General features: G+C 39.3%; 1 protein-coding gene across 2 annotated transcripts in view; it reads left to right on the forward strand.

The window, feature by feature from the left end:
• The window catches only part of INTS8 (integrator complex subunit 8), a 57,234-nt gene that overhangs the window by 21,431 nt on the left and 14,213 nt on the right, over nucleotides 1–21,590 (forward strand). Inside the window, exons 11-17 of one of the 2 annotated variants that reach the window (XM_003821671.6) lie at nucleotides 4,910–4,980; nucleotides 5,370–5,545; nucleotides 7,010–7,143; nucleotides 9,261–9,371; nucleotides 12,248–12,449; nucleotides 14,984–15,105; nucleotides 20,986–21,170. In XM_003821671.6, the coding sequence (XP_003821719.1) occupies nucleotides 4,910–4,980; nucleotides 5,370–5,545; nucleotides 7,010–7,143; nucleotides 9,261–9,371; nucleotides 12,248–12,449; nucleotides 14,984–15,105; nucleotides 20,986–21,170 (1,001 nt within the window). The remainder of the gene's footprint in view (nucleotides 1–4,909; nucleotides 4,981–5,369; nucleotides 5,546–7,009; nucleotides 7,144–9,260; nucleotides 9,372–12,247; nucleotides 12,450–14,983; nucleotides 15,106–20,985; nucleotides 21,171–21,590) is intronic. The other variant, XM_034966366.3, reaches the window with a different exon arrangement.

The raw sequence follows: 21,590 nt of genomic DNA on the forward strand, positions 1-21,590 counted from the left end.
TTAGCCTCCCAAAGTCCTGGGATTACAGGCATGAGCCGTGCCCGGCCATGTTATGTCTCATTTTTCTATTATATTGTCTGTTCTTTGGAAGGAGCTTTCTTTTTTGTAGGAGATCTGTATATATTCTCTTTTTTACCAATTTTAAATATTGCAGATATCTTCACTGAGTTTGACTTTTAGTTTTTCTTTTTTTTTTTTTTTTTTGTTTGAGACGGATCTCACTCTGTCACCCAGTTGGAGTGCAGTGCTGTGATCTCAGTTCACTGTAACCTCCACCTCCTGGGTTCAAGCCATCCTCCCACCTCAGCCTCCTGAGTAGCTGGGACTACAGGCATGTGCCACCACGCCTGGCTAATTTTTTTTATTTTTGGTAAAGATGGGGTTTTGTCACGTTGTCCAGGCTGGGCTCGAACTGTTGAGCTCAGGTGATCCACTCACCTTGGCTTCCCAAAGTGCTGTGATTACAGGCATGAGCCACCACGCCCAGCTTAGTTTTCTTTATATTGTTCCAAAGCTCCTAAATTTAATATCAAATTTACCGATTTTTTTCCGTTGTAGTGATTTCTGTGTGTTAAGAAAGCTTTTTCCTATTGTGTCATGAAGATATTCTTCTATTATATCTTCTAAAAGCTTTATAGCATAGCCTTCCTTTCACGTTTAGGTCTTTGATCAACCTACAGTTGATTTTTGTGTGAAGTAGGAAGTGTGCCAACACCATTTACTGAAAGGTTAATTTTTTTCCCACCAATCTCTAGGGCCACCTCTATTGTATGCCGGGTGTTTATACATGTATGGGCCTGTTTCTGAGCCATTTTATACCACTTTTCTATTTGTCTGTCCATACCTCATTATGTCCATGTCCTGATACCATCGAGAGCAAGTTCTACCTTGTTTTCAAGGTTGTATTGGTTATTCTTGTCCCTCATTCTGTTGCCCAGGCTGGAGTGCAGTGGCACAATCTTGGCTCACTGCAACCTCCGCCTCCCGCGTTCAAGTGACTCTTCTGTGTCAGCCTCCTGAGTAGCTGGGACTACAGGCACGCGCCACCATGCCTGGCTTATTTTTGTATTTTTAGTAGAGACGGGGTTTCACCATATTGGCCAGGCTGGTCTCAAACTCCTGACCTCATGATCTGCCCACCTCGGCCTCCCAAAGTGCTGGGATTACAGGTGTGAGCTACCACGCCCGGCAGTCCTTTGCATTTTTATGTGTCAACATTAGACTCAGATTGTCAAGTTCCACAAATCTGTTGGATTTTTGTTTGGAATTACATTAAATTTAGAAGCCAGTTTAGAAAGAAATTATGTCTCTTTTCTTTATTAGAAAAAATTTTATGGGCGGCCTCCTAAGCCAAAGTGTGCTTAGGGAGACCCCTAAGAATTTACATGTTTACATTATTGGGTGTCCTAATCCGTGAACGGGTATGATGGCTCTTGATTTCTTTAGGCAGTCTTTAGTGTCCTTTAGAACTTCCTAATTTTTCCATAGAAGTCTTAAATTTTTATATAGTTCTTAAAATGTAGACTTGAAAATAGTTTATGCATTGATACAGAGGTATAATTTAACTTTCTAATAATTTTGTATCCAACAACTTTGCTTAGCTTTTAAAAATTCTATTCATATTTTTTTCCATTTTTCTATGTATGCAGTCATCTGTGAAGAATGCATTTTGTTTATTCCTTTTCTAACCTTTTATTTTTGATTTATTTTTACTTTTTTTTTGAGATGGAGTTTCTTTCTTGTTGCCCAGGCTGCAGTGCAATGGCGTGATCTCTGCTTGGCGCAACCTCTGCATCCCAGGTTCAAGTAATTCTCCTGCCTCAGCCTCCTGAGTAGCTGGGACTACAGGCATGTGCCACCACGCCTGGCTAATTTTGTATTTTTAGTAGAGATGGGGTTTCTCCATGTTGGTCAGGCAGGTCTCAAACTCCTGACCCCAGGCGATCCACCCGCCTCAGCCTCCCAGATTACTGGGATTACAGGTGTGAGCCACCACACCCGGCCTCTTTTTACTTATTCTTAATGTGCTGGCTATTACCTCCAGTACAGTGTTCAGTAGAAGTAGGAATAGAGAACTGCCTCGTCTTACTCCCAGTCTCAGAAAGCAAGCTTGCACTATTTCACCATTTAGAATGATGTTTATTGTAGGTTTTTCTTGTTGCTATTCCTTATCTGATTAAGGAAGTTCCCTTCTCTCCTTAGTTCACTGAAGGTCCTGTTTTTAAAATAACGAATTATTTCTAGATTGTATTAAATGCTTTTTCTGTGTCTGTTGAAATGGTCACATAATTTCTCTCCTTACCTGTTCATGTGATAAAGTATAATTGATTTTCAAGTGTTAAACCACCATTGCATGTCTGGAATAGACCCAACTAGGTCATGATCGTTTTTTAATAGAAATTGCTGAACTTGGTTTGCCAATATATGAAGATTTTTTTTCTACATTAATGTATGAGATTGATGCACATATTTTTATTTTTTTATTTTTTGAGACGAAGTCTTACTGTGTCGGCCAAACTGGAGTGCAGTGGCACAATCTTGACTCACTACAACTTCCCTCTCCAGCTTCAAGTGATTCTCCTGCCTCAGCCTCCACAGTAGCTGAGATTACAGGCACCCGCCACCATGCCCAGCTAATTTTTTTGTAGTTTTATTAGAGACAGGGTTTTACCATGTTGGCTGGGCTGGTTTCAAACTCCTGACCTCAAGTGATCCTCCCACCTCTGCCTCCCAAAGTGCCTGGATTACAGGTGTGAGCCATGACACCCGGCCGACGCACACATTTTTTTCTTTCTTGTCCTTCCTTTGATTTTGGTGTCAAGGTCATGCTTGCCTTATAAATAAGTTGAGGCATCTGTCTTTTTTATTGTCTGGAAAAGTTTGTGTAAAAATGAAGTCATTGCTTCTTTCAGTGTTGGGTAGAATTTACCAGTAAAGTCTGGGCCTGGGTATTTTTTTTGTGGGAAGGTTTTTGATCAGTGATCACAGAACTATATTCTCATTTTTCTAGAGTTAGTTTTAAGAAGTTATTTTCTAAGGATTTGTCCATTTCATCTTAAGTTTATTAGTATTAAAATTTATTATTTTAATATTAAAGCATCTATAGAGATGCCCACTAGTTTGAGTTTTTCTTTTTTTAAATTGAAGTGCATGAAATTCACATAACATGATCTGTTAGATTTGCTTATCAGAAGTTACATGTTCCCTACATTGTTCCATGACACATGTACAAAGCTTCTCACTATGTGAATAAATAATCTGTTGTAAAAGGAGACTCAGATATTTATTACTCACCATAAGATATTTACATATGGCAGCAAAGAAACAAAGTTATTAGAATGTAAGTGTATAATACATACTCCAAGATGCTCAGATGTTATTTACTGATAGATTGATTTGTTAATCAGAAAATGGTATTTGAACATAGTACTTTTAAAACACTGCTTTTTTTTTTTTTTTTTTTTTTTTTTTTTTTTTGAGATGGAGTCTCTCTCTGTTGCCCAGGCTAGAGTGCAGTGGCCTGATCTCCACTCACTCTAACCTCTGCCTCCTGGGTTGAAGTGATTCTCCTGCCTCAGCCTCCCCAAGTAGCTGGGACTACAGGCCCGCGCCACCATGCCCACGTAATTTTTTTTGTATTTTTAGTAGAGACGAGGTTTCACCATGTTGGCCAGGCTGATCTGGAACTCTTGACCTCAGGTGATCCACCTGTCTCAGCCTCCCAAAGTGCTGGGATTAGAGGCAGGAGCCACTGCACCAAGCCTGTTTTTTTAATAACAGTTTCATCAAGATATAATTCACATACCATACAGTTCATGCATTTAAAGTGTGTAAGTCAGTGCGTTTTAGTGTATTCCTAGAGTTGTGCAACTATCACTTCACTTCCTTTTTTCACTCCAAAAAGATAATCTCTTATTCATTACCTGTCACTCTTCATTTTCCCTCAATCTCGCACCACCTGAGGCAACTACTAATCTAATTTCTCTATAGATTTATCTGTTCTGGATATTTTATGTAAATGGAACTAAGAAATAGATGATCTTTTGTAACTGGCTTCTTAGCACGTTTTCAATATTGTAGCATGTATCAGTACTTCACTTTTTATGGCTGAATAATACTTAATTGAATGGATATGTACTGTATTTTGTGTGTTTATTCATCAGTTGGTAGACTGCAGGTTACTTATACTTTTTGGCTACTATGATTAATACTACTATGAACATTCTATTTTGTGTGTGTGTCAACGTAAATATTTAGCAATTTCTTGAGATTACGGACTTTTACACTAGTTATATTTTATTTTGGCTTCTTATAAATAATATATTAGGAGGAATCCTAATCTAATGAATAAATTCAACATAATGTGAAAATATTATTTGTAGATAACTAATATGACCATAACTAGTTTCTATTCTTTGTTTGCATTGTTTACTTTTTAAACCTTGGTTACCTTTTTAACTATTCATGAATAGCTCATGAATATAGAACCATTAGTTCTATATTCATGATAAATCACTTACTCTTTTCAATTATTTTCTTTTTGGTTTTAAAATTTTTTTATTTTTTTAACTCTTTTCTGACAGGAGCTACTGATTTCTGTGGCTTATCACTTAATATAATTTGGCAACATAGTTGATAAATTCTGTGAGAACTGTATAGCATGGTAACTAGGTTATTCTTTGCTACATGTATACACCTGCACTTATTAAAATGGTCACATTCCATTCCCTCTTTGTGATGGATTGTTATTCCTTGGTCTGGTCTCTTCTGTTAAGTTACTTAACTAAATCTGTGATTGGTACATGGTTGAAAAAGGAAAATTCAGTTGTTTTTAAATCCAGCCTTTTCAAATTATAATTTACATTTTTATAAGTACCCATATTCAAATGAAAATTACTCAAATTCCTAGGTATGTTCAAGATCAGTAAATTTAGAAAAAGCTTCAGAGTCTTTGAAAGGAAACATGGCTGCTTTTCTAAAGTAAGTACCCTTCTTTTCTTTTTTCTTTCTTTTTTTTTTTTTAACTTTGAACTTAGTCCTGTGAACAAAATATCTGTATTATCTTTTGTTTTTGTCTTGGGTATCTTTTAACCAGGCAGTAACTGGTGTTTGAGAACCCATTAAGTTCAAATTTGTATAGCCACGTGAGACATTAGGATTATATAGTTACCTTTTTTTAATATTGGGGCATTGACATCACAATTTTAAATAAGGACCAAAGGGAAATTTTAAAATCTATTTTAAAATATCATTATACAGTTTATGTAATGGTGGCTTTTTAAATGGCTTATTAAAATTGGTTGATATGATTGTTTTTCTCAAACTAAATTATACACTTTTTTGTTTTACAATATTTCTTACTGATCTAGGAATGTGTGTCTGGGGTTGGAAGATCTGCAGTATGTTTTCATGATTTCTTCACATGAGCTTTTCATTACATTGTTGAAAGATGAAGAACGAAAGCTACTTGTTGATCAGATGAGGAAGAGATCCCCTAGAGTAAATCTGTGCATTAAACCTGTAACTTCATTTTATGATATCCCAGGTTAGCTCTCTAGTCGGCCAGCCAAAATGTTGGCATGTTTTGCCCCTCTATTCAAATTAACCTTGAAATATATTTGAGGATTCTCTCTTGTTTTAATTAACACTTGTGTTGGTAATTAATAGAAATTCACCTGTCTTCCGTATCAGATTTCTGTATAAGCAGTTATGCTCTGGAGCTCTGCCAAGCCAATGATTAGTGCAGATTCAGTCCTAGATACGTAAAAGATTTTAGCTGGGGAAGGCCGGGCGCGGTGGCTCACGCCTGTAATCCCAGCACTTTGGGAGGCCGAGACGGGCGGATCACGAGGTCAGCAGATAGAGACCATCCTGGCTAACACGGTGAAACCCCGCCTCTACTAAAAATACAAAAAATTAGCCAGGCATGGTGGCGGGCGCCTGTAGTCCCAGCTACTCTGGAGGCTGAGGTAGGAGAATGGCGTGAACCCAGGAGGCGGAGCTTGCAGTGAGCCAAGATTGCGCCACTGCACTCCAGCCTGGGTGACAGAGCGAGACTCCGACTCAAAAAAAAAAAAAAAAAAGATTTTCGCCGGAGAAATAGACCAAGGTAACACTGCTGCCAATATGTTCATGGAGGTAAAAACAGAAAGGGGGAGAGGAGTGGTGAGAAATGCTGGGACCAAAAAGAGGACAGATTTTCGTGCATGTCAGTCTATATCACTGTGCTAGTATCTGCTGACTGAACAGCTTTGGCAGTATTGCCATTTTTGCCTTGTTTGACTTTTTTTTCCATTTTTGCCCTTACAAATATAAGTAGAAAATACAATGCTGTTTTTAAATAAGAAACATAAACTTCAACATTTAATATAGATGAGAGAGAATTCGATTGGTTTAACAAAAGCAAACTTTTAGCTTCTTTGACCTTCACTAGATTTAAACTGGTTGAATGTCCAGTTGTAAAGGAAAAGGGTAAGGTTAACACAGAAATGTTGGAAATGCATTATTGAAGACCGTATCTGATATCTGAGCTGTAATTAGGGATTTTGGTAATCATTTTTGGTTCTCTGGGAAGAGCATGCCCCCTTCTCTCATAAAACACATGCTTAATGTTTATTACTCAAAATTAACATTTTATATATGCTTCTGTTAACACATTATATTCAAAAGTAGTGTATAAGTTGTGTATAAGTCTGTAAGTTAACTATTTTCATATATTCCACATAGTTCTTTGCATGAAATAAATATTGATTTTTATCTTGTTTATATTTTCATTATCTTTATTTTTAAAATGCATTCATTTATTAAATGTAGATATAGTAAAATTTTGTTAGGTTTTCTGTGTGAGGATAAAGTTAATGTGTAATTTATACAATGTTGAATGCATCAGTTCTCAAGATGATAGCAGCTTTTAATTTATAGATATAATACAAAATACATAATTTTAAGTAAATTGTCATTCTCGTGTATATCTTTGAATTAAATCATTGAAATATAAATCTTTTTTTAGCTTCAGCAAGTGTCAACATTGGTCAGTTAGAGCATCAACTTATATTGTCAGTGGATCCTTGGAGGATTAGACAAATTTTAATTGAATTACATGGTATGACTTCAGAGCGCCAGTTCTGGACAGTGTCTAATAAGGTAAACCCTATGTCAAGAACAGATAAGAAAATTGCCCTTGTTTTCTGAGGTAATTTAATAGAAAAGCTGTTCCCTGACCTTTTTGATAATAAGGACCTCTTACTTAACAGTTTTAAGACCTTCATATGAACATAATTGCATTTTTAACATCCATTGACAGAGAAAATAGGAAATGTCAGAAACAAAAAGATACCATTAAATGAGTAACATCTAAAAATGAGTTTTTCCATTTGTTGACAAAATATACGCATTTTATTTCATTCATTTGTTTTTTGAGACAGAATCTCACTCTGTCGCTCAGGCTGGAGTGCAGTGGTGCAATCTTGGTTCACTGCAACCTCTGTCTCCCAGATTCAAGTGATTCTCCTGCCTCAGCCTCCCTGGTAGCTGGGATTACAGGTACATGTCACCATGCCCGGCTAATTTATGTATTTTTAGTAGAGATGGGGTTTCACCATGTTGGCCAGGATGATCTCGAACTCCTGACCGCCAGTGATCTACCCGCCTCTGCCTCCCCAAGTGTTGGGATTACAGGTGTGAGCCACCACGTCTGGCTGCACTTTAAATATAGTTGTAAATATATGTAAATGGTATATTATTTATGCATTCTGTAGCATAATACTTCATTATGGAACATTTTTGTCTTTAAATGTTCCTTTAAAAACTCCCAGCTAATACATTTACCTGTTTCTGAGTTTATCTATTAGAAAGTTTTCCAGCATAGAAAGTGCAAATAAAAATAGCTTTTAAAACACCATTTCAGTGGAATGTAGCTTAGAGATACAAGGGAAGTAATCGACAGATACAGGAGAAATTAAAGCAATATGGTAATGCTCGTAACTAACTACATACTTACTCCTCCCCTGCCGAAGATGTAGTAAAAAGGCAGCCAGAAATGTATGGTTTGTTTGTTTTTTTTGAGACTGAGTTTCACTATTGTTGCCCAGGCTGGAGTGCAATGGTGCGATCTTGGCTCACTGCAACCTCCGCCTCCCGGGTTCAAGCGATTCTCCTTCCTCAGCCTCCCGAGTAGCTGGGATTACAGGCATGCCCCCACCATGCCTGATGAATTTTGTATTTTTAGTAGAGACGGGTTTCTCCATGTTGTTCTCCATGTTGGTCAGGCTGGTCTCGAACTCCTGACCTCCTGACCTCAGGTGATCTGCCTGCCTCAGCCTCCCAAAGTGCTGGGATTATAGGCATGAGCCACTGCGCCGGACCTATATTTTTAAAAATTGGGTTTAAACATACTAGTAGAGAGAAAAGAAAAAATTGCTCTAAAAATTAGTTGGGCTTTTTTTTAGCATTGATGCTATTTATTAGTGTGCATTTTTAAGATGAAGGCCAGGTGCAGTGGCTCATGCCTGTAATCCCAGCACTTTGGGGAGCTGAGATGGGTGGATCACTTGAGGCCAGGAGTTCAAGACCAACCTAGGCAACATAGTGAAACCCCGTCTCTACTAAAAATATAAAAATTAGCTGGGCATGGTGGCGCGCACCTGTATTTCCAGCTACTTGAGAGGCTGAGGCAGGAGAATCACTTGAACCTGGGAGGCAGAGATTGCAGTGAGCAGAGATCACGCCACTGCACTCCAGCCTGGGTGACGGAGCGAGACTCTATCTCAAAAATCAAGAACAAACCAAAAATTTTTAAGATGAACAAGTATAGCATGATAGTTATGATAGGGGATTCTGGGACTAACCGCGTGCTTAAGCTTGAATGCCAGCTTCATACTTAAATAGCCGTATAATCTTGAACAAGTTATTTAACTTCTTTGTGTTGCAGTTTTCTCATTTGCAAAATGACAATAGTAGCATAATAGTACTTACCTTGATATTGTTGTGAGGATTACCTGAATTAATATATATAAAACTCCTAGTCTTTGTGTGCCTTTTTTTCCTAATAGTAATCCCAGTCCATTATTTATTACTTGTTGATTGTAGCGAATGTGTTCATTTTCGTTAGTGTTATATTATGGCTGTCATTTTCCTTTCTCTTTAAGAGACGACCCGTGAGTTATTTTTTTTAAATGCGATTGAAGATTGTTGAAAGATTCTTATCTAGATTTGGCTTCCTCTATGTGTGCATATATATATGTATTTTTTGTTTCTTTTAGTGGGAAGTACCTTCTGTCTATAGTGGTGTTATCCTGGGAATTAAAGACAATTTAACAAGAGATTTGGTTTATATTCTTATGGCCAAAGGTTTGCACTGCAGTACTGTTAAGGTGAGTAAAAGTGTGTATCAAACACTTGTTAAGAATATGCTTTATGGTCAGGTGCCGTGGCTCATACCTGTAATCCCAGCACTTTGGGAGTCTGAGGTGGGCAGATCAACTGAGGTCAAGACCAGCCTGGCCAACATGGTGAAACCTTCTCTCTACTAAAAATACAAAAATTAGCCGGGTGACTATAATCTCAGCTACTTGGAGTCTGAGGCAGGAGAATCTCATGGGAGGTGGAGGTTGGAGTGAGCTGAAATTGCATCATTGCACTCCGGCCTGGGTGACAGAGTGATAGTCCATCTCGGAAAAAAAAAAAAAAAAAAGAAAAGAATATGCTTTACTAATTTTAGCAGGAAGTCAGGAACCAGAACTTACCTTTTCCTAATCTTTTCCTAATCTTTAAAGTCACAGTCATAGGCCTAAAAGGATATTTAAAAAGGCATTTTGGTTTGTTCTTTTTGCTTTACCGTTATAATTATACTAAAATGGTCTTGATCAAATGAATACTGTTCTGTGCCTTTTTAAAAGTTGAGAGAACATGCAAAGATATTATTTGTATTCTTTAGGATTCAGCTAGTAAAGATTGTGTACCAAGATTAAAAAACAAACTTTCTAAAAATATACTTTTGTAGTGTATTTTACATGAGTTTGCAGTCTGGGATGTTGAGACATAAGTGGAATGTTAAATCACATAAGATAGTGCAGTTGCGTGACTGATCATACACTGAGTTCTTTAGGAAGGTTAAAGACAGCATTTGGAAGGCAGAAATGAACTAAAATTGAGGCTTAAATAAGTTAACTACATCCCCACACCAGCAGCATCTGTGACATTTGGGAACTTTTTGTTTGAGACAGGGTGTTGCTGTGTTGCCCAGACCGGGGTGCAGTGGCATGATCATGGCTCACTGCAGCCTCGACTTCCTGGGCTCAAGCAATTCTCCCACCTCAGCCCCCTAAGTAGCTGGAACCACAGGCATGTGCCACCATGCCCAGCTTATTTGAAAGAATTTTTTTTTTTTTTTTTTGCAGAGACAGCATCTCCTTATATTGCCCAGGCTGATCTTAAACTCCTGGGCTCAAACAATCCTTCCACATCAGCCTCCCAAAGTGCTGGCATTACAGGCATGATCCACTGCACGTGGCTGGAACTTGCTGGAAATAAAAATTTTGGGGCCCTGTCCTAGACCTAATGGATCAGAAATTCTGGGATGGGGCCCAACATCTTTTAAAATAAGCCCTCAAAGTAATTCTGTTGCATGCTAAAGTTGGAGAACTGCTGCTCTAGACCATCATTGTCCAGTGGGAACATAGTGTAGGCCACATATGTAACCTGTAATTTCATAAAAAAGTTTAGTTGATTGAAATGATTTATTTAACTCAGTATGTCTAATTTCAATGTGTAATCGATACAAAAAGTTGGGATGTTTTGCATTCTTTTGAAAATGTATGTGCTAAGTCTTCAAAATCCAGTAAGTATTTTATACTTATAGAATCTCTCAACTTGGACTAGTCACATTTCACATGCTCAGTAGCCACATCTTATCTAGTGGCTGCCATATTAGACAATGCATCATGAGACAATTGTAAGCCATTGAAAAGTTTTAATAGGAGGAATGTAGTTAGCAGCTTTATCTCCTTCTACACCTAACATAACATTTACTGGGCACAGAGACTGTTCTGAAATTTCATATACATTTATTGTTTCATTTATTCACAAAAAGTTTGTGGAAGGTATTATCTCAGTTTTAAAGGTGTTAAATTGTCCAAGGGCACACAGCTAGTAAGTGTCACAAGTATTACAAGGGATGGAGAGAAGAGAACATATTAGAGAAATATTTAGGAGGTAAAATCTGGAAGCAATTGGCAACTGACTTAATGTGGAAGGCAAGAGAGGGAGAAAGAATTGAGCATGATGCTCAGACTTCCGGTTCGAGAGTCAGAGAACAAGTGGCAATACCAGCAAGTGAATGTGCAGAAACACATTTTTGCAGGGCAGATTATGAGTTTATTTTTACAATTTTAATTTGAAGCTACAGTTGGAAACAGCCTAAAGCTTGGAGAATGGTCTGGACTGGAGTTACAGATTTGGGAATTACCAAAGATCACCCAGAGAGAATATAAAGAGCGTGAGACCCTAGGGAATGCAATACTAGGTCCAAGAAATAGTGGTGTGATGGGTGTGAGGAACACACAAATGTAGAATAGCTAGGGGAAAAGAAAATGTCAAGAAAAGGGCAATACATAGCACTGAGTTGAAGCCCCTAATTCCTGTAAGATAACAGTGTTCAGTAGATTGGACAATTAAAAGATCTTTGGCTTGTGAGAGTTACTTCTTTGTAATGATGGGGGTAGAAGCCAGATTATGGGAGTGGATGAAATATGTGGAGCAATAGAATATAGTCTTTGGAAACATAAGAGATGCATAGGAAAGGACTTGGATCATAGCTGATTTATTTCATTTTATTTGTTAGCCAATTTTATCGTCTAGTACGGTGGTGTGCAAAGATTTTGGAATGTGTAACCCTTGAATGGTGTAAGGTCTAATTCTGAATATGTTGGATGGAGGAGGGTGCTTGTTATAGAATTTACACCTGTGTAGTACAGAAGTCTTTGGTTATCTTATAACTTTTATAAAAGTTGCATAATAATATAAGTATTTTATATTGTTTATTGGATTTTTAAAAATTACAAAGGTATTAAATATTTTTTGGAATAAATCAACAATACAGAGAGGAAAATACTATCTAGCCTTACTGCCTGAGAAAAGCAACGTTAACCATTTGAACTAATCCTTCTCCTCTTTGCTCTGTCAACATAAAGGCACACATTTTTTGGCGCCAAAGGAAAGGTGACCCAGGCTATTCTTTTTCTTTTCATAGGACTTTTCCCATGCTAAACAGCTCTTTGCTGCTTGTTTGGAGTTGGTAACAGAGTTCTCACCGAAGCTTCGTCAGGTCATGCTGAATGAGATGTTGCTTTTGGATATTCATACACACGAAGCTGGGACAGGGCAGGCAGGAGAGAGACCGCCATCCGACCTTATAAGTAGAGTACGAGGCTATCTGGAAATGAGGCTTCCTGGTAAGACTGGTTCACAAAGACAAATTTCAGAAACTCAGTACTCAGATAATTGTGGGGGAAAATTTAAAAGCAGATTTATTTGAGTTTGTAATCTTTTTTTTTTTTTTTTTTTTGAGATGGAGTGTAGCTCTGTCACCCAGGCTGGAGTGTAATGGCGCGATCTCGGCCCACTGCAGTCTCTGCCTCCCGGGTTAAAGTGACTCTCCTGCCTCAGCCTCCTCAGTTGCTGGGATTACAGGAACCCACTGTCATGCCTGGCTAATTTTTGTATTTTTGTAGAGATGGGGTTTCACTATGTTGGCCAGGCTGGTTTTGAACTCCTGACCTCAGGTGATCCACCCTCCTCGCCCTCCCAAAGTGCTGGGATTAGAGGCATGAGCCACCATGCCCAGCCGAGTTTTTATCATCTTTGAAAAAAGTTATTTCACTCCTAAAACAGAATTTGGGTTTGGTGTTCACTGGAGAACATTGGGAAAAATGAAGGAAACTGTTCATTTCTGGGATTTCTGTAACAAGGTACCACAAACTGGGTGACTTAAAACAACATAAATATATTATCTCCCAGTTCTGGAGGCCGGATGTGTGAAGTCAGGATGTCTGCAGGGCTGTGCTGCCCCCAAAGGCTCCAAGAAAGACTCTTTCCTTGCGTCTTCCTAGCTTCTGGTGACCCAGCAATCTTTGGCTTGGGCTGCATTGCTCCAGTCTCTGCTGCTGTCTTCACATGGCCTTCCCCCTGTGTATGTCTGTGTTCTCTTCTTACAAGGACACCAGTCATTGGATCTAAGTTCTGCCCTAATCCAGCTGACTTCATCATAGCTAATTACATCTGCAAAGACTATTTCCAAATAAGGTCACGTTCTCAGGTTCCAGATACACATGAATTTTGGGGGATACTTCTACACACTAGAGAAACTATATTGCAATTTTCAGGTGTTTGAAAGAATCAAAATGTCCTTGAGTGTACAGATTGAAGTTTTATTTCCTTGTTACAGCCATAAAATGCCTTCACACTGATTGCCAGTGGGCTAGAAATTCACTTGTGGCTACTTTAGGAACAGATCTTGAGTGTTTAATTCTAATTGTAAATGTCTTACTATGAAAAGGGGCTTACCATATAAATGATCATCTATGACACATAAATCTTTCTTAGTTAAAGCAGTTTCTTATTTTTCTGCTTTAGAAGTATTTAGAGCAATTAAATCATACTGTACACATTTAATAGTATAAACAGTGGAATTGCATTATAAAAGGAAGGTGATAGTAATGTGTCAGAACAGAAGCAAGTGCTACCGTCTTGAGTCCTATGGGTTAATTTAATTTCTAATTAAAGTCTAATTTCCAGCAGGGGCATGCAGTTATAGATCATAACTTTTTAGTACCCTATAGAGAGAATGCCTTTGAGCTTTAACACATCAGTGCTCTTAAATATTGTAATGTCTTCATGAGGATTGATCTAATAATATGCTGGCACTAAAGGATGCATGCTGCTGTATACATGTTTACTTTTTAAAAGTGGGAGGTAGGTTTTCCATACATGGTTTTCTAAAATGAGAAAGAATGTTTAAACCCTAATGTTTGTTGAGTGCTAACTACGTGTCAGGCATTGTTCTAAGCTTCAGGTGCATAACTCATTTAGTCCTCACAGCAGCTCTGTGAAGTAGCTACTGTTTCCTTATCCCCATTTTGTAACTAAGAAACCGAGGTGCAGAGAGGTTGAGGAATTTGCCCACAGTCACACAGGAAGAGACAGAACTATGACTGTACTCCAGCCCAGCTTCAAAGCCTGTGCTCTTACTCTTTGAAATGGGTGAAAGTTCCTTTAAATCATTAGTCTCTTTGTGCTACCTTTTTGGCTGAACAGTTTGTAGTTCACATCACTTTTTTGGGGATAGGGAGGGTAAAGGACTGATAGCTCTGCATATAATTTTTGTAAACTCCTAACTTATTAAATGTTCAGCAACTTGTCCTATAGTTTATGCTTATAAACAGTGTTTAAAATAAGAAGGAGGCTGGGCATGCTGGCTCACGCCTATAATCCCAGCACTTTGGGAGTCCGAGGCGGGCAGATCACTGGAGTCCAGGAGTTCGAGACCAGCCTGGACAACATAGTGAGACCCCATCTCTACAAAAATGTAAAAATTAGCCAGGTGTGGTAGCATTAGCCAGGTGTGGTGGGACCTGTGGTCCCAGCTACTTGGGGAGGTTGAGGTGGAAGGATCGCTTGAGCCTGGGAGCTCAAGGCTGCAGTGAACCGTAATCACACCACTGCACTCTATCCTGGGCGACAGAGTGAGACCCTGTCTCTACAAAATTTTATTTTTGAGACAAGGTCTCACTCTGTTGCCCAGGCTGGTCTCAAACTCCTGGCCTCAAGTGATCCTCCTGCCTTGGCCTCCCAAAGTGTTGGGATTACAGGTGTGAGCCACCATACCTGTCCTGTTTTTTTATTCAATTGAAATCTGAGCAAGTATTTGCTTTGTTCCTATTTTAATGTTGTGATGGTAATTCCAACTGTTTTCTTCTTTGCTTTTTAGATATTCCTCTTCGTCAAGTTATAGCTGAGGAATGTGTTGCCTTTATGTTAAACTGGAGAGAAAATGAATACCTTACACTCCAAGTTCCTGCATTTTTGCTTCAGAGTAATCCATATGTAAAGGTAGTTAATGTTTAAATAAAAGGATTGTTAGGATGGTATTATTATACTTGTTTCTTTAACTTTATACTACTTTGGGAACTTGTCTAATTTCTGTGATACAAATGATTGGACAAATGCTTGTTGATTTGTAGTTAAAGGATAGTTTTTGATAATTCATGCACTTGACCTTGTTCTAATATTTCTTTCTAATGCCCTGTAATTCATGAGCATGTAGTCACAGATTATTTAGTTAACAGATAACACATTGGTGTAATCCTAAGTAATGAGGGATTCGCTTTCTTTGCTTTGGTTGCTCTAATCACACTCTAGAACTGATGGAGTCCGTCAGGGATGCACTTCTCCTTGTTTCCATTTGAACACTTTATTCTTCTTTAGAATTTTATCCGTCTAAGTTTGCTATGTCTGAATCTCCAATAGGTTTGCTATTAGTAATTATTCCCCTAGTGAAAGAATTTATTCAGTAAATTGGCACTAAGTTATTTTGTTGTCTTAATTATATCCTTTGCAACCTAAAATGCTTCTGAGTACAGAAAATATCAAAACTAATAAGAAACTGGAGGTTTTTTCTAAGATTATATCTTTCATGTGTTAATATTATACACACTCTGAGTAAGTAGTGGGTTTTTCTCACTTTCTGGTTTTACAGTTAAAAAAAAAAACAAAGTAGGCTGGGCGCAGTGGCTCACGCCTGTAATCCCAGCACTTTGGGAGGCCAAGACGTGCGGATCACAAGGTCAGGAGTTCGAGACCAGCCTGGCCAATATGGTGAAACCCTGTCTCTACTAAAAATACAAAAATTAGCCAGGTGTGGTGGCAGGTGCCTGTAGTCCTAGCTACTCAGGAGGCTGAGGCAGGAGAATCGCTTGAACCCGGGAGGCAGAGTTTACGTGAGCTGAGATGGCGCCATTGCACTCCAGCCTGGGCAACAAGAGTGAAACTCTACCTCAAAAAAAAAAAAAAAAAAAAAAAAAAAAAAAACCCAAAAAACAAAGTAAAACACGTAGTGATTTAACATTATACGTCCCTGTCTCCTTTTTGGGTATATTTGGTGCTTCAGATTTTCCCATTATTTTTAATTGTTCCTATTACCTTTTGTTATTCTTTCTTTGTCCCAACTTGTCTTTGGTAATACAAAATCCTTTAAATCGGCTGGGTGCAGTGGCTCACGCCTGCAATCCCAGCACTTTGGGAGGCCGAGACGGGCAGATCACGAGGTCAGGAGATGGAGACCATCCTGGCTAACAAGGTGAAACCTCGTCCTTACTAAAAATACAAAAAAATTAGCCGGGCGTAGTGGCGGGTGCCTGTAGTCCCAGCTACTCGGGAGGCTGAGGCAGGAGAATGGCGTGAACCCGGGAGGCGGAGCTTGCAGTGAGCCCAGATGGCGCCACTGCACTCCAGCCTGGGCGACAGAGCGAGACTCTGTCTCAAAAAAAAAAAAAAATCCTTTAAATCTGTGTTTATCTGGGAACTCTTGTAAAACTGTGCCACTTTGTAACATTTGTGTTTGGTTACTTGTTTCTTCCTTCATGTATGTCCTTTTAAAAACTGAGCTCATTTCATTTTAACCCTTTCAGGATTTATTGAGAGTTTATTGATTTCTTCAGTTTTTCCCCCCTTTTTGTAATTTTTTTTTTTTTTCTTTGAGACGGAGTCTCGCTCTGTCTCGCTCTGTCGCCCAGGCTGGAGTGCAGTGGCGCGATCTCGGCTCACTGCCTGCTCCGCCTCCCGGGTTCACGCCATTCTCCTGCCTCAGCCTCCCGAGTAGCTGGGACTACAGGCGCCCACCGCCATGCCCGGCTAATTTTTTGTGTTTTTAGTGGTGACGGGGTTTCACCGTGTTAGCCAGGATGGTCTCAGTCTCCTGACCTCGTGATCTGCCCGCCTTGGCCTCCCAAAGTGCTGGGATTACAGGTGTGAGCCATCGAGCCCGGCCCTTTTTTTTGAGACGGAGTTTCGCTCCTGTTGCCCAGGCTGGCGTGCAATGGCACGATCTCGGCTCACCGCAACCTCCGCCTCCCGGATTCAAGCAATTCTCCTGCCTCAGCCCCCCGAGTAGCTGGGATTACAGGCATGCACTACCACGCCTGGCTAATTTTGTATTTTTAGTAGAGATGGGGTTTCTCCATGTTAGTCAGGCGGGTCTCAACTCCCGACCTCAGGTGATCCGCCCACCTCGGCCTACCAAAGTGCTGGGATTACAGGCGTGAGCCACCGCGCCCGGCCCGGCCCTTTTTGTTATCTTTACACTTGCTCGTGAAAACTGCCATACTTGAATTACCCTTTTCTTTGAAATTTCAGACATTGAATCATATCTATCTCTTCTTTTTTTTTGGAGACTGAGTCCCCCTCTGTCGCCCAGGCTGGAGTGCACTGGCACAATCTCGGCTCATTGCAACCTCTACCTCCCAGTTTCACCCCATTCTTGTGCCTCAGCCTCCCAAGTAGCTGGGATTACAGGCATGCACCACCACACCCGGGTAGTTTTTTTTTGTTTTGTATTTTTAATAGAGACGGGGTTTTGCCATGGCAGGTCTAGAACTCCTGACCTCAGGTGATCCCCCCGCCTGGGCCTCTCAAAGTGCTGGGATTACAGGCATAAGCCACCGCGCCCGACCTGAATCATTTCTATCTCTTTAGTGAACTTTCTGGCATGTGAGTTCTTAATATATTGGGCACTTGTCTCATTATGGACACCAGTATTTTCTTAGCCTTTAAGAAAATCAGATGAGGGAACCGTTGTGTTCCAAGGTTACTGTCATTTACACTTAGAATCATAGCTTGTCACTGAGTGCAAAGACAGCATAGTAACTCTTCTCTTTACCTCTGGCAGTGAATTCTGTGGAGCTGTGCACCAGGAGAGATAGGCATGTGTTTGTGTAATGAATGCTTGAGGGTCTGCAATGTGTAAGGACACAGGAAATTGTTTTGTTGGTTGCCTAACTCTGGGAGAGGCTGTCTCACTGCTTCCTGCAGTTCCCCTGATCTGGTCCAAAAGGAGGAAGGATGTGTGGTGACTTTGCGAAAGAATTGTCACTTAGATGTCTCTTCATATGTCATCTGGTGGTTAGGGTTTTGTGTGCCACCTTCCATACATAATTGGCCTCTCACTGCCTTGTTAATGTCAAGGAAAAAGGAATTAGAGAAAGAAGTTTAGAATGAGGGATTGTGTTTTGAAAAAAATACAATCTGAATCAGTTTCCACACTTCCAATCTGGTGTGGAATGCACCACACACACACACGCACACACGTGTAGGAAAAAGTCTGAAAGGATATTAACAGCCATTATCTCTAGATAATGGGAAATTTGGTGATTTTAATGTTTTCTATAGTTACATAGGAACATATTTTCCTACTCATATATTACATAATCACAAATAGGAACAGAAAATTCTTAAGCATGTCACTAAAATATACCCTTTTGAAATAATATAAAACTGTCTAGTCTGCCCCTTGGATCAGAGTGGGTGGCAGTGTCACATAATGGAAAGGGCACAGGTTATAGGCACTTGGATGATAAGAACCTAGGTAGCAGTGGGGGGGTTGGCAGCCACAGTGGTGCTAGTATAGGCTAAAACCTTAGGTTGTTCATGTGGCCTACCAGGCTTCTTAAGGTGTGCGTGCTTCTCCTCCTCCAGGTGCAGTTCCCCTGCCCCTTGGCGTTCTAGCCCTGTGCTGGCAGCACCAGCATGCCCACGCCATGTTTCCATTCTGCACCTGTGCACACGCTGTTTGTCACATTAGCCAGGATGTCCTTTCCAGCTTTGCGTGTTTGTGTGATTTCTCTGATGCTTTCCCATATTCTTTTCTCTGTAAATGAGTAAATCACTTCCTCTTCCTGCTTCCTTTGTACTGTTGTACTGATCCTGCTACTGTTGTACTGTTGACTTATTTCTTTTGTTGTGTTTATGCTGAATAGTAAGTTATTTATCCACTTGTCTTCTCTATAAGACAATGAACTGCTTCAGGGCAGTTAATTTTTATGTTGTGCTTTCCATGATGCCCACCACACATAGTAGGTGCTCAAGAATGTTTGTGGAATTCAATTGATTTGAGGCCTTAGACTTTGAAAATTTTTTAAATTAAATTTATGTAATAAATTCAGTGACCTTAAAGCATATGATCCCTGACAACAGAAGATGAATTTGAGCTAAGAGCTACAGTAGCCCTGGCATTACACTGCAGTGAATAACTGCATGTATTGTGATTCCATTTCTCAGAGAAGAGTATTTTAGGTAAGCTTGCAGGATGAAATATCCTGCTAGGCCATTGGTCCGTGTCTATTCACCTAGTATAGGTAGGGTTTTTATGTTATTCTCACGAGCTTTGGAAAGCCACAGTACTCTTGTTAATTTTCTTAGGCATGATCACAGAGTTGTGGTTATGGAGAAGAATGTCCTCGTCCTTAGAAGATGTATGTGGAAGTTTTTAGGGATGAAATATTGTGTCTAACTTAGTTTAATATGGTTTAACAAAAAAATTTATGTAGATATATAAAGCAAACATGGCAGAATAGTCACAATGTGTCAGGTATTTATTGAACTTTTTTTTTATTTTTCTGTTTGAAATTTTTCATAACAAAAAAATGTAGAGAAAAACCACCAATTTTTGTCCTTGTCACAATCTTGCCACCTCCTTAAAAAAGCCGCCTTAAGCAGTAGGGACCCCTAGGTCCATTTTAAGTAGAAACCAGGGGTTCCTGATGGATTTGAAATTATCCTTGCTACTGCACCCTCTACAAGAGCCATGGAGTATAAAAGTTAATATGAACAAGGGTAAAGGGGCCCAGTTCTGAATTTGGCCAGATGCTGTGTCTCACGCCTGTAATCTCAGCACTTTGGGAGGCCGAGGCGGATAGATCACTTGAGGCCAGGAGTTCGAGACCAGCCTGGCCAACATGGTGAAACCCCGTCTCTACTAAAAATACAGAAATTAGCCGGGCATGGTGACACATGCCTGTAATTCCAGCTACTTAGGAGGCTGAGGCACAAAAATCGTTTGAGCCTGGGAGGCGGAGGTTGCAGTGAGCCAAGATTATACCACTGCATTCCAGCCTGGGTGCAGAGCAAGACCCTGCCTCCAAAAAGAAAAGAAAAGAAAATAAATTCTGAATTTATTGTAAGTCAATCTTTCCCTGTCTTTTGCTTTTAGCTTTTCCACTCTTTATTTCTGGGTTCTCCCTACATCTTAGGTCATTGAGGCTGCTTTTATTCATACCAGTCACTTTGTGTAACCTGTCCTGCCTTAATTCTACCTCCTCAGATGAGCAGTAGCTCCATTCCCAGTTGCTACCAATTTTCTTAGAGAAAAATTGCTTTAAATCTATATCCCTTAATTCTGCCAACTTCAGTTTCCTTATTCCTTTCCTTATTTTTTTCGTTGAAACAATTTTTTTTTTAGTGATTAAAAGTTGTATGTGTGTGTATGTGCACGAGGGAGAGAGAGAAATCTGAGCACTATTTTAATCTCACCCCCTGGGCTTTTACTACAGTTAACATCTTGGTGTATGCCTTCCATTACACTTTTTTTTTTCCCTATGTAACGTGGGATCATACTATGTGTATTTAGCAACTCGTTTTTTTTCCACTTAATAAATCACCTATCTCTTTGCGTTGTCTCATTTTCGTTTTCATTAGACTATAATTGTTCAGAGACAAAGTTCGTATGCTCGAACCAGAGGATCTTTCTCAGATTCAGATCTGTCAGTACCCAATGAGCCCTAAATTCCTCAAAGGTTCTACAGAATGCACAGCATAAAATAACTGTGCTTAGTATGTTTGGGCAGTCATTCCATCTTTCCTCCAGTGTGCCTTGATAATAGAACTAATGTGCACGACATTACAGATTATCTTTTGTGTATTTTGTTTTTCATGTTATAGCTTGGACAGCTTTTAGCAGCTACATGCAAAGAACTTCCAGGCCCTAAAGAAAGTAGACGGACTGCCAAAGACCTTTGGGAAGTTGTTGTTCAAATCTGTAGTGTGTCCAGTCAGCACAAACGAGGAAATGATGGCAGAGTTAGTTTAATAAAACAGAGGGAATCTACGTTAGGTATCATGTATCGGTATGTATTGGTACGTTTCTATCAGTTGTGTTTGAGTTCTTAATATTTATCCTATTTATACTATTAACCTATTAAAGGTTGATTTCAAGAACATCAGCTTTTATTCTGTATATCATAAAGTTGGACAATCTTACGAGTTCTGTAGTACTCACCTGTGATGAACCTGTCTGCCTTGGCCACCTTTGGAAAGATCTTTTGTTTATATGTCATTTTAAGAAACTATTAATCATTTAATCAACTGGAATTCAAAATCAGTAGTATTTAAGGTTGGATAGTATTGAAGACTTCACATGTGATTAAAACAGGGAAGAAATGTTATTAGGTTAGTATAACAATAGAATATTACATTCCTTTTCACACTTGCAGAATTGGAGCATTAAGAATAAACCTTCACCTATAATTTACTTTCTTGATTTTATT

This window comes from Pan paniscus, chromosome 7 (assembly GCF_029289425.2).
Source record: "Pan paniscus chromosome 7, NHGRI_mPanPan1-v2.0_pri, whole genome shotgun sequence".
Taxonomy (NCBI): Eukaryota; Metazoa; Chordata; class Mammalia; order Primates; family Hominidae; genus Pan; species Pan paniscus.